The sequence below is a fragment of the Cetorhinus maximus genome, chromosome 12 (genome assembly GCF_964194155.1).
Source record: "Cetorhinus maximus chromosome 12, sCetMax3.hap1.1, whole genome shotgun sequence".
Classification (NCBI taxonomy): Eukaryota; Metazoa; Chordata; class Chondrichthyes; order Lamniformes; family Cetorhinidae; genus Cetorhinus; species Cetorhinus maximus.
Genome location: NC_135890.1, coordinates 23,471,709 through 23,483,462, shown reverse-complemented (window position 1 = coordinate 23,483,462; position 11,754 = coordinate 23,471,709). Strand labels below are relative to the sequence as shown.

Below are 11,754 nucleotides of genomic sequence, written 5' to 3'. Positions count from 1 at the left end.
GGAGTTTGGGGGAGATGTACCTGGAGGGGGGGGCAGTGCTGGAGTTTGGGGGAGATGTATCTGGAGGGGGGCAGTGCTGGGGTTTGGGGGGGCAGTGCTGGGGTTTGGGGGGGCAGTGCTGGGGTTTGGGGGAGGTGTACCTGGAGGGGGCGCAGTGCTGGGGTTTGGGGGTGTTGTACCTGGAGGGGGGCAGTGCTGGGGTTTGGGGTGTTGTACCTGGAGGGGGGGCAGTGCTGGGGTTTGGGGTGTTGTACCTGGAAGGGGGGCAGTGCTGGGGTTTGGGGGGGCAGTGCTGGGGTTTGGGGGTGTTGTACCTGGAAGGGGGGCAGTGCTGGGGTTTGTGGGTGTTGTACTTGGAAGGGGGGCAGTGCTGGGGTTTGGGGGTGTTGTACCTGGAAGGTGGGGCAGTGCTGGGGTTTGGGGGTGTTGTACTTGGAAGGGGGGCAGTGCTGGGGTTTGGGGGTGTTGTATCTGGAAGGGGGGCAGTGCTGGGGTTTGTGGGTGTTGTACCTGGAGGGGGGGGCAGTGCTGGGGTTTGTGGGTGTTGTACCTGGAGGGGGGCAGTGCTGGGGTTTGGGGGAGCTGTACCTGGAGTGGGGGCAGTGCTGGGGTTTGTGGGTGTTGTACTTGGAAGGGGGGCAGTGCTGGGGTTTGTGGGTGTTGTACCTGGAGGGGGGCAGTGCTGGGGTTTGTGGGTGTTGTACCTGGAGGGGGGCAGTGCTGGGGTTTGGGGGAGCTGTACCTGGAGTGGGGGCAGTGCTGGGGTTTGTGGGTGTTGTACCTGGAGGGGGGCAGTGCTGGGGTTTGGGGGAGCTGTACCTGGAGTGGGGGTGGGGGGATGGTGTCAATGCCCAGGCCTGGGGGAGGGGGACATTTGTACCCAGGGGAAGCAGTGCTGGGGTTTGGGGGAGTTGTACCCAGCGGGGCAGTGCTGGGATTAAGGGTTGCATCCAGTATATTATACTCTGTGTAGGTATGGTGTTTCTCTGACCAATGGGCTGTGGTCTTGTTGCAGGGTAACCTGCTGGTAACGGTGACCTATGGGGGTGACCAGGTTCCAAAGAGTCCGTTCACCGTGAGTGTGGCTCCGCCTCTCGATCTGAACAAGGTCAAAGTTCAGGGACTGAACAATAGTAAGATCATTAAACCTTTTGTAAATTATTTCAGCTGTCAGATTCTGAAATACTTGTTTGTACATTGGCCTGGGGAATTGAGCATCGTGTGGCCCCTCAGGAGCCTCTACTGTCACCCCTCACTGGATGTGTCTTTACCGCTCCTCCTACTGGGGTATGAGTCTCATTTCACATACACCACCGCCCCCCCCCCCCCCCCCCCCCGCCCCACCCCCAAACCACCACCACCAACCTTTCTCCTTATACAATTTGTTGCAGACACTGCAATGGTCATGTCACCATTTCTGAGTGGTGTTTAGGACCACACAGGAAGCTGAGAGTCTGTTGTGATGTGGATGACCTGATTGTTCCTTGTGATAATATCTGGTATCTGCTGTGTTAAATGCCCTTGTGAGGGTGGAGTATGAGTAAGGATTGTTTGCCACAATAACTATTTAGTTCAACATTTTGTGTGTTGGGGCTCGGAGGCAATGAGAGTAACAGGCTGAATTCTACAGGAAGATACATATTTCCTTTGTATAACTGCAGTCAGTAATTCCTCCCCTCAGAGTTGGGAATGAGTATAATGGATTCCCCTGATCATTGTTTCTGCTTTGACATGTTTTCTGTTTATCTTCACCTCTACCATCGACTTGTCTCCATCCCTACCTCAGCTCATTGGCTGCTGAAACCTTCACCCCTGCTTTTGTTGCCTCTCTACTTCCTTGTTCCAATGCTCCTCTGGCTGCCCATCTATCTCCCACTCTCCTTAATCTTGATTTCATCCCAAATGCTGCTGTTGGTACATGCACCGTGCTCTAGTCACCTATCACCCCTGTGCTTTCAAATCTCTCCAGGGCCTTGTCCTTCTCTATTTTGGTAGCCTCCTCTAGCCCTACAACCCTTAGAGATACCTGTTTTCCTCCAATTCTAGCTTCTTAAACTTCCCCAATTTTAATTGTTCGACCATTGGTAGCCATGCCTTCAGCTTCCTATGCCCTAAGCTCTGGAGTTCCCTTGTTAAACCTCTGTTCCACTCTTTTATCCTTTAAGATGCTCCTTCAAACCTACCTCTTTGACTGAGCTTTTGATTATTTATCATAATATCTCTGTGGCTTGATGTTGAATTTTGTCTGATAACGCTCCCTGTAAAGTGCCTTGGGATATTTTACCATGTTAAAAGCGCTATATAAATACAAGTTGTTTTTTTTGCAGAGGTTGATGTCGGGAAGGATCAGGAATTCAGCGTTAACACTCGAGGTGCAGGAGGTCAGGGAAATGTCGATGTGAAAATCACCTCTCCATCCCGCCGTCCTATCCCATGCAAGGTGGAGACAGATTCCACCAGTGACATTCACTCGGTGAAGTACATGCCTCCTGAGGAGGGGCCATACAAAGTGGACATCAGTTATGATGGGCATCCAGTACCTGGAAGCCCCTTCACAGTGGAGGGGGTCATGCCCCCTGACCCCACCAAGGTGAGCGAAGGTCAAAGATTGGGTGTTAGAACACAGCAGCAAGAGGATTGGGATCTATCTCTTGCATGTGGTGGAACTGTAGCCCATTGCATTATGTAAGGGCCTACATCCCTGGGGCTAGGAGCTGCTTCTGGCCCAAAGAGAGAGCTTGAGGGATCTCCACTCCCTGGTGAGGATCTCGCTCTTCACCAGCAACCCTGCCTCCAGCTGAGGTTATTGGGAGATGCCAGGCAATTCTTTACTTATTACACATTGAGTGGGTCCCAGCTCACTTTTTAAGCTTTCCAACTCTCCTTAAAACTGATGGATGATGAGAATTTTGTGTTCACTGCAATCTGGTTTTGGATGAAGAAGCTGAGCGCTTCATTAAATCCTGTATCCATCAACACTTTGTCCCCTTCCCCAGCTGTTGATGATTTCTCCCCACCATCCAATGATTCCCAACCCCATTGCAACATCCCAGTGTTTTTCTATTCATTCATGGGATGTGGGCTTCGCTGGCTAGGCCAGCATTTATTGCCCATCCCTAATTGCCCTTGAGAAGGTGGTGGTGAGCTGTCTTGAACTGCTGCAGTCCATGTGGTGTAGGTACACCCACAGTGCTGTTAGGGAGGGAGTTCCAAGATTTTGATCCTGTGGCAGTGAAGGAACAATGATATATTTCCAAGTCAGGGTGGTGAGTGACTTGGAGGGGAACTTTCAGGTGGTGGTGTTCCCATGTGTCTGCTGCCCTTGTCCTTCTAGGTGGTGGCAGTCATGGGTTTGGAAGGTGCTGTCGAAGGAACCTTGGTGAGTTTCTGTAGTGCATCATTTGTTAGACAAGTCTAGTTGACCTGGCCTCAGCCACCCTTTCCTGACCTTCTAAGTTTGCCATTTTCACTTTTCATTTTTTTTCATTTTCTGTGAAGACTGTGGGACCTGTGGCTCAGTGGGTAGCACTCCCCTGAGTTTAGAAGATTATGGATTCAGAATGAATTCCAGAGACTTGAGCACATAATTCAGCCCAACATCTCCAGGGCAGTGCTGACCGCCTCACTGTCGGAGAGGCAGTGCTGAGGGAGTGCTGCAATATCTATTAAACAAAGGCTCACCTGCCTCCTTAGGAGATCTAAGAAGATCCCATTACACCATTTTGAAGACGAGCAGGAGAATTCACCTGGCCAATATTAATCTTTCAACCAGTTTATCTGGTCATTATTACATAGCTGTTTGATGGACCTTGCTGTGTGTAAATTGGCTGATATGTTTCATATAACAACAGTAACTTCAAAAATATTTGGTTGGCTGTAAAGCATTTTGGAGCATCCAGATGTTATGATGGCTACTGAGATAATAGATGCATTGGTTTAAAGTATATGAATCTCAAAATGTTTCTCTGCAGGTGCAAGTGGTTAGAAAGGCAAATGGAATGTTTATTGCAAGGGGAAACGAGGATAAAAATAGAGAAGTTATGCTACAGTTGTACAGGGCTTTGGTGAGACTACATCTGGAGTACTGTGTACAGTTTTGGTTTTCTTATTTAAGAAAGGATATAATTGCATTAGAAGCTGCTCAAAGAAAGTTCACTTGACTGATTCCTGGGATGAAGGGTTATCTTATGAGGAAAGGTTGAGCAGGTTGGGCCTATACCCGTTGGAGTTTAGAAGAGTTAGGTGATCTCATTGAAACATCCTCTCAGCATCCACCCTGTCAAGTCCCCTCAGGATCTCATATATGTTTCCCCTTGTGGTGGAGTCTAGAACCAGGGTACACATTTTAAAAATTAGGGGTCTCCCATTTAAGACTGAGATGAGATTTTATTTTGTGCATTATTAGTCTGTTGAACTCTTTTCTCCAGAGAGCAGTGGAGTCGGAGTCATTGAATATGTTCAAGGCTGATCTAGTCTTTTTGATCAGTAAGGGAGTCGAGGGTTATGGAAGCAGACAGGAAAATGGAGCTGAGGCCACAAATTGGATCCATCATGATCTTATTGACTGGCACAGCATGCTCGAGGGGTCAGATGGCCTACAGCTGCTCCTAATTCTTTTGTTGTGGTGTTCTGGTATTATAGAAATGTTTCTCTTTAAAACAAATGTATAGGAGTAGAGTGCTTCAGAAGTGACTGAGGGCTCTGGCAGGAAGCCAGGACTGTGGTATTATTGTGACAACACCTGGCTCCAAGTATTGTAAATATTGAGCCCACAAAGGCATTAATGATAAGATGCTTTCAACAGCGAGCTTTATACGAATGAAATGAGCAATTTCGGTTCTATTTCAGGTTCGGGCCTACGGGCCAGGCCTCAAAGGTGGCGTGGTTGGAAAAGCTGCTCCCTTTGCCATTGATACCAAGGGTGCTGGCACTGGAGGACTTGGTTTGACTGTGGAAGGTCCTTGTGAAGCTAAGATTGAGTGCCAGGATAATGGTGATGGTTCCTGCTCCGTCTCGTACCTTCCTACAGAACCGGGCGAATATACGGTCAATATCCTGTTTGCAGAGGCCCACATTCCAGGATCTCCTTTCAAAGCGGACATCAAGCCGCTCTTCGACCCCAGCAAGGTCACTGCCAGCGGCCCAGGTCTAGAGCATGGTAAAGTGGGTGAAACGGCAACTTTCACTGTGGATTGTTCCAAGGCAGGGGAGGCTGAGCTGACCATTGAGATCATCTCTGAGTCTGGTGTGAAAGCTGAGGTTCACATTCAGAACAACAGCGATGGGACCTTCGGCATCACCTACATCCCACCATTCCCCGGCATGTATACTATCACCATAAAGTATGGCGGGCACGCGGTGCCCAAATTCCCAGCCTGCGTCAGGGTTGATCCAGCTATCGACACCGCAGGGGTGAAGGTGTTTGGACCAGGAGTTGAGCCTCGTGGTAAGGAAACAGTCTGTACTTGTACCGTACTATTGTTGTATTTTTAGATCCTGCAGGAGGAGCTTGTTCTGGGGGTGTCTGTCTATCTGGTCAGTTGTTGCCTCATGTTGATAATCTCAGCATAAGGTTGGGAGCCATGCATTGAAGCAATTCTGTAAAAGAGTCAGTGGATGACTCATTGGCCAATTGGTGAGGCATGTTGATGGGTATCTGGCCAATCGATGAGAAGTGTCCATCATTGTTCAAATAGTTGGTGAAAGGTAATGCATGTGGGGGATACTCAATGTCTTGGGGACTGATTGAGGGCAATTTATTCAAGGGCATCAGGATCATTATTGTGGAGGGAAACTAAGAACAGTCTGACCCCATCTCTCTTGCTGTTCCAGGGGTACTCCGGGAGGTGGTCACAGAGTTCACTGTGGACTCTCGATCTCTTAACAAGACTGGTGGAAACCACATCAAGGTTCGTATTGCCAACCCATCTGGAGCCAAGACTGACAGTTATATCAAAGACAATGGTGATGGAACGTACCATGTGGAGTACACAGCTTACGAAGACGGTAAGTGGCAAAGGGGCTTCTTCATTTTACAAGTTGTTTCTTCCTGTTTTTATTTGTTCTTGGGAATGTGAGCGCCACTGGCAAGGTCAGCATTTACTGCAGCCCCTATATTGGTTCCCAGGCAAGTGGGCATTCCAATCCCTGTCAATCAAGTTCTCATTCCATGGTGAGGTAACTCTGGCTGCTCTTGATCAGCACCGGCTGTCACAATTTTTCCCTCGAGGTCAAAGTTATTGGACTTTCTGGAAAGATTATTTGATCTCTATCACCCAGGACAACCCCTGGACACAGTGCGGACCGACTATTTCCGTCAACAGGCCATTCAGAGGTTGCTCTTGAAGCCCATTGGCTGCTTTCAAACTTTTAAAACCTGTTACTGTCCTCTCTTCTGTCCTGTATCAAGTTGCTGAAATTCCCTCTGTTCTGTTCCCATCCAGCAAACAAAGAGTAAAAGGTACTGGATTCTCCTTTATCTTGAAAGCAGTCGTCATGGGACATCAAAGAAATGATGAGCAGAGTCATACCTGATTGCTGACATGATCAGCATTCCCCACAAAAGGCCATTTTCCAGCCTTGCTCCCCATTCCTCTAGCCTCCCAGTGGAATCTTATCTTCATTTGGAGCAGTGATTGCATTTGTTGTTATGGTGCAGGGACAGAGGCCCATCCGCTGTAGGATCTTAATCCACAACATTCAGAAGCCATGGTGTGACCAGCAAAGATGTCTATTGTTGGCTTCCAGGTGGCATCTGAGGTGGGCAACAGCTCCCTCATTCTACCAGGGTGCAACACTGATATGTAATTTGCTGCAATGTGTTACAGTCCATGTTGTTTACTCTCTCTTTCAGGAGTACATATGATTGAAGTGCTGTATGATGATGTCCCACTCCCCAAGAGTCCATTCAGAGTCGGAGTCATGGAAGGCTGCGATCCAACCCGTGTGCGGGCCTATGGGCCAGGCCTAGAAGGAGGCCTAGTCAATAAACCCAACCGATTCACAGTGGAAACCAGGTGAGATGCAGCCTGAGCACTTAGATAAGAACCCAAAACATCAGCTAGCACAGAACGAGAAAGGTACACTGGGGCACCCATGTACACTCTCTCCTATCATCATGGATTCAGCCACCCATTTAATCTCCTGAGAGAGTCCAGTATCATATTCCCTGATCTCTAAAAGGAATCAAGGAAACATCTAAATTATACACCCAGTCTCATATATCCACAGTCCAGCTCTGGCCATTGCCCCACTGCCCAATCTCCATTGACCATCCCAGGAACTGTTGTGTCATGTACACTGTGGGACTCTTGGCCTGCACTGATCCAACTAACCACCAACCCCATTTATCCATCTCCTGTCTGACAGATGAATTTCTTGTAGCTCAGTGCCATTGGCTGTTAACAGATTCACAACAATCCTCTGTGGGCTAGAGGAACATTCTTGTGATCTCTTGCCTCACTTGATGCTGGTGAATTCTGAGAACCAGGGATTTCCCACTGAAATCTGTTTAGAGGTGGGGAAGGTGACTGGGCCAAAAGCTGGGGTTTGGGTGGCTCTGAACTGTAATCAATGACCGGCTGTCTGTCCACTTAGAAAAGGATTGAGATTGTCACCTATCCTAATCTGTACCCTGAAAATCAGGCAGAAGGACTGTGATATAATTAAAGAAGTTAGCATGGAAAGGGAAGAGGTTCTAAGTGGTCTGGCAGGCTTAAGTAGATAAATCTCCAGGCCCGGATGAAATGTATCCCAGGCTGTTGAGTGAGGCAAGGGAGGAGATAGCAGGGGCGCTGGCAATAATTTTCAACACCTCTCTGGCCATAGGAGAGGTGCCAGAGAACTGGAGGACAGTCAATGTGGTACTGTTATTCAAGAAGAGAGTAGGGGATAAACCAGGGAACTATAGGCCAGTCATTCTAACCTTAGTGGTGGGGAAACTATTGGAAGCAATTCTGAGGGACAGAATTAATCTACACTTGGAGAGGCAGGGATTAATCAAGGACAGTCAGCATGGGTTTTGTTAAGGGGAGGTCATGTCTGACCAATTTGATTGAATTTTTCAAAGAGGTGACCAGGTGTGTAGATGAGGGCAATGCATTTAACGTAGCCTACTTGGACTTCAGCAAGGCTTTTGATAAAGTCCCGCATGGGAGATTGATAACAAAGGGATCCAAAGCAATTTGGCAAATTGGATCCAGAATTGGCTGAGTGGCAGGAAGCAGAGGGTGATGGTCGAGGGGTGTTTTTGTGACTGGATGCCTGTGTCCAGTGGGGTTCCACAGGGATTGGTGTTGGGTCCCTTGCTGTTTGTGGTATATATAAACGATTTAGACTTGAAGGTTGATCAATAACTTCAGAGATGACACTAAAATTGGTGGGGTGGTAAATAGTGAGGAGGATAGCCATAGATTATAGGAGGATATAGATGGGCTGGTCAGATGGGCTGATCAGTGGCAAATGGAATTTAATCCGGATAAGTGTGAGGTGATGCATTTGGGCAGAACAAACAAGGCACGGGAATACACGATGAATGGTAGGACCCTGTGAAGTACCGAGGATCAGAAGGACCTTGAATGTGCATAAACACCAGTCCCTCAAGGTAGCGGGACAGGTAGATAAGGTGGTTAAGAAGGCATATGGAATACTTGCCTTTATTGGCCGAGGCATAGAATATAAGAGCAGGGAGGTTATGCTGGAACTGTATAAAACGTTGGTTAGGCCACAGCTAGAGTATTGCGTGCAGTTCTGGAATCCTCATTATAGGAAGGATGTGATTGAACTAGAGACTGCAGAGGAGATTTACCAGGATGTTGCCTGGGCTGGAGAGTTTTAGTTGTGAGAGATTGGATAGACTGGGGTTATTTTTCCCTGGAGCAGAGGAGATTGAAGGGGGACATGATTGAGGTGTATAAAATTATGAGGGTCATAGATAGGGTAGACAGGAAGGAACTTTTCCCCTTGGTGGAGGGATCAATAATCAGGGGGCATAGATTTAAGGTAAGAGGCAGGAGGTTTAGAGGGGATGAGGGGAAGAATTTTTTCACCCAGAGGGTGGTGGGAGTCTGGAACTCACTGCCTGAAAAGGTGGTAGATGCAGAAACCCTCATAACATTTAAGAAGTATTTGGATGTGCACTTGTGATGCCATGGCATACAAGGCTACGGACTTAGTGCTGGAAGATGGGATTAGAATAGTTAGGTATTTGTTTGACCGGCACAGACTGATGGGCCAAAGGGCCTTTTTCTGTGCTGTAGACCTCTATGACTCTGACTCTATCTCCGCTTAGGGGAGCGGGCACTGGAGGCCTCGGATTGGCCATCGAGGGCCCCTCAGAGGCGAAAATGTCCTGCAAGGACAACAAGGATGGGAGCTGCAGTGTTGAGTACATCCCCTTCACCCCTGGAGACTACGATGTCAACATCACGTTTGGAGGACACCCCATTCCAGGTGAGTAGACCTGCTTTGGAATAACTCTGCATTGAGAGCCCCCAAATCCAAGTGTCGAATGGAACCACTCTTACTGATGCATCAGAAACTGAGAGTCCAATCTGTAACCAGCCCTGTCTATCAATCACTCGTGCTCATTTGCCTGCCTGCCCTCCTCAATGTAATTCTCTGCTTTTCCAAGGTGAACCATTAAGGCCCCATAAGAACAAAAGAAATGGGAGCAGGAGTAGGTCAAACAGCTCTTTGAGCCTTCCCCATCATTCAGTGTAATCATGGCTGTACTTATACCTCAACTCCAGTTGTCCGCCCATCCCTCATTTATACCTTGATCTCCTTAGCGTCAGAAAAAAAATGTTGATCTCAGTCTTGAATATACTCAAAGACTAGACATCCACAACCCTCTGGGTTAGAGAATTCCAAAGATTCACAACCCTCTGAGTGAAGACATTTCTCTTATCTCAATCCTAAATGGCAGACCCCCTTGTCCTGATACTGTGACCGCTAGTTTTAGACTCTTCAGCCAGGGGAAACAGCCTCAGCATCGGCCCTGTTAAACCCTTTAAGAATTTTATACGTTTCGATGAGATCACCTTTCATTAACTCCAGAGAATGGACCCATTTTATTCAAGCTGTGCTCGTGGGGCAGTTCTCTCTTTCATCCTAGGAACCAATCTGGAGAATCAAGAATAGCCTTCTTTGGGTAAGGTGACCAAAACTGTACACTGCTCCAGATGTGGTTTCGCCAAAGCCCTATATAATTGTAGTTGTTGCTGGTATAAAGCAGCAGCCAAGATTCAGCTGTCATCTCTTGGGAGAGAAGTGTGTTGGGAGCTCTCTGTTCTGTGTGTAGAATGTGAGGTGTGACCCAGAAAAGATGTGATGTATGGTTTTTTTTTTCTTGTGTTGGCAGGCAGTGCATTCCGTGTGCCAGTGAAAGAGCTGGTCGATCCGAGCAAAGTGAAGTGCACAGGCCCTGGGCTGGGCACTGGGGTACGGGCACATGTACCCCAGACTTTCACTGTCGATTGCAGTAAGGCTGGGCTGGCACCTCTCAAGGTGCTGATCCTCGGGCCCACAGGTAAGTCTCTTGCTGGCTGTTCTGGACCACATGAGTCCATTGTGGGGTTTTCTAGGAAACAGAAGGTGTTTGTGTTGAAACTAAAGCCTGAGGATTGTGACCTGTGGATGGTGAGTGTTGGGGGAAGGAGTGGTGGGGGTGTGTGGTGATGTACATTGTGACTTGTAGGGGAAATGCTGTGTGGGAAGAGTTGGGTGCTAATGGAGTGGGGGGGCGGTGGGCGGTTTATTGCCAAACTGATGGAGGGGTGGTAAAATGGATGGCCTGGTTGGTGGTTGAGTGAATTGTGATTATCTCCTATGTCCATTCCAGGTGTATCGGAGCCTGCGAAGGTTATCGATAATGGAGATGGGACGCACACCGTTCACTACACACCCGCCATGGACGGTCCCTTCACTGTCTCGGTCAAATACGCAGAGCAGGAGGTTCCTCGCAGGTGAACACTGGATATTGCATCACTGAAAACCTCAAGCTAAATCTTTTATAAATCATGGGTCCCAGCTGGAATATTGTATCCAATTCTGGGCTCCACATTTTAGGAAGAATATCAGGCTTTTGAGAGGGTGCAGGAGAGATTTATTGGTAATACTATGGATGCTGAAATAAAAATAGAAAATCCTAGAAGTACTCAGCAGGTCTGGCAGCATCTGTGGAGGGAGAAACAGAGTTACGTAGATGACCTTACATAATGACCTCGGGGTAACTCTTTCTCTCTCCTCAGATGCTGCCAGATGTGCTGAACATATCTAGCATTTTCTGTAAAGTATTTTGAGTTCTGGTGATTTCCCAAGGATGCGCCGTGTGGATCCCAGCCCTCGTGCTGCAAAGTCATTTGATGAGAAGCAGCACGGAATGTTCTGGTCTCTAATCAAGAGTTAATGGCTGATTCCCTTTCTTCAGAATTCTTCCCATGGGTCTCCTCCCATCCCTCTTTATCTATCCCCAGCAACATATTCTTCTATCCCTTAAGTATTTATTTAGCTTCCCCTTAAATGCATCTGCAGTACTCACCACAGCCACTTTCTGTGGTAGTGGGTTCCACATTTGAACCAGTCTACGTAAAGAAATTTCTCCTGAATTCCCTAATGGATATATTAATGACCATCTTTCCCTAATTCTCTTTGGGGGCGGGTCTTGTGACACAGTGATAGCGTTCCTACCTCTTGGCCAGAAGCTCCAGGTTCAAGTCCCACTTCAGGACTTGACAGCCACAGAAGGTGCTGTAT

The 11,754-nt window shown here is 48.0% G+C and overlaps 1 protein-coding gene across 2 annotated transcripts in view; it reads left to right on the top strand.

The window, feature by feature from the left end:
• flncb (filamin C, gamma b (actin binding protein 280)) overlaps window positions 1–11,754 on the top strand; it is a 77,154-nt gene that overhangs the window by 41,878 nt on the left and 23,522 nt on the right. For both annotated transcript variants that reach the window (XM_078553162.1, XM_078553161.1), the window contains exons 19-26: window positions 1,016–1,133; window positions 2,328–2,590; window positions 4,849–5,446; window positions 5,833–6,006; window positions 6,854–7,016; window positions 9,290–9,450; window positions 10,361–10,528; window positions 10,841–10,964. In XM_078553162.1, coding sequence (XP_078409288.1) covers window positions 1,016–1,133; window positions 2,328–2,590; window positions 4,849–5,446; window positions 5,833–6,006; window positions 6,854–7,016; window positions 9,290–9,450; window positions 10,361–10,528; window positions 10,841–10,964 — 1,769 coding nt within the window. The remainder of the gene's footprint in view (window positions 1–1,015; window positions 1,134–2,327; window positions 2,591–4,848; window positions 5,447–5,832; window positions 6,007–6,853; window positions 7,017–9,289; window positions 9,451–10,360; window positions 10,529–10,840; window positions 10,965–11,754) is intronic.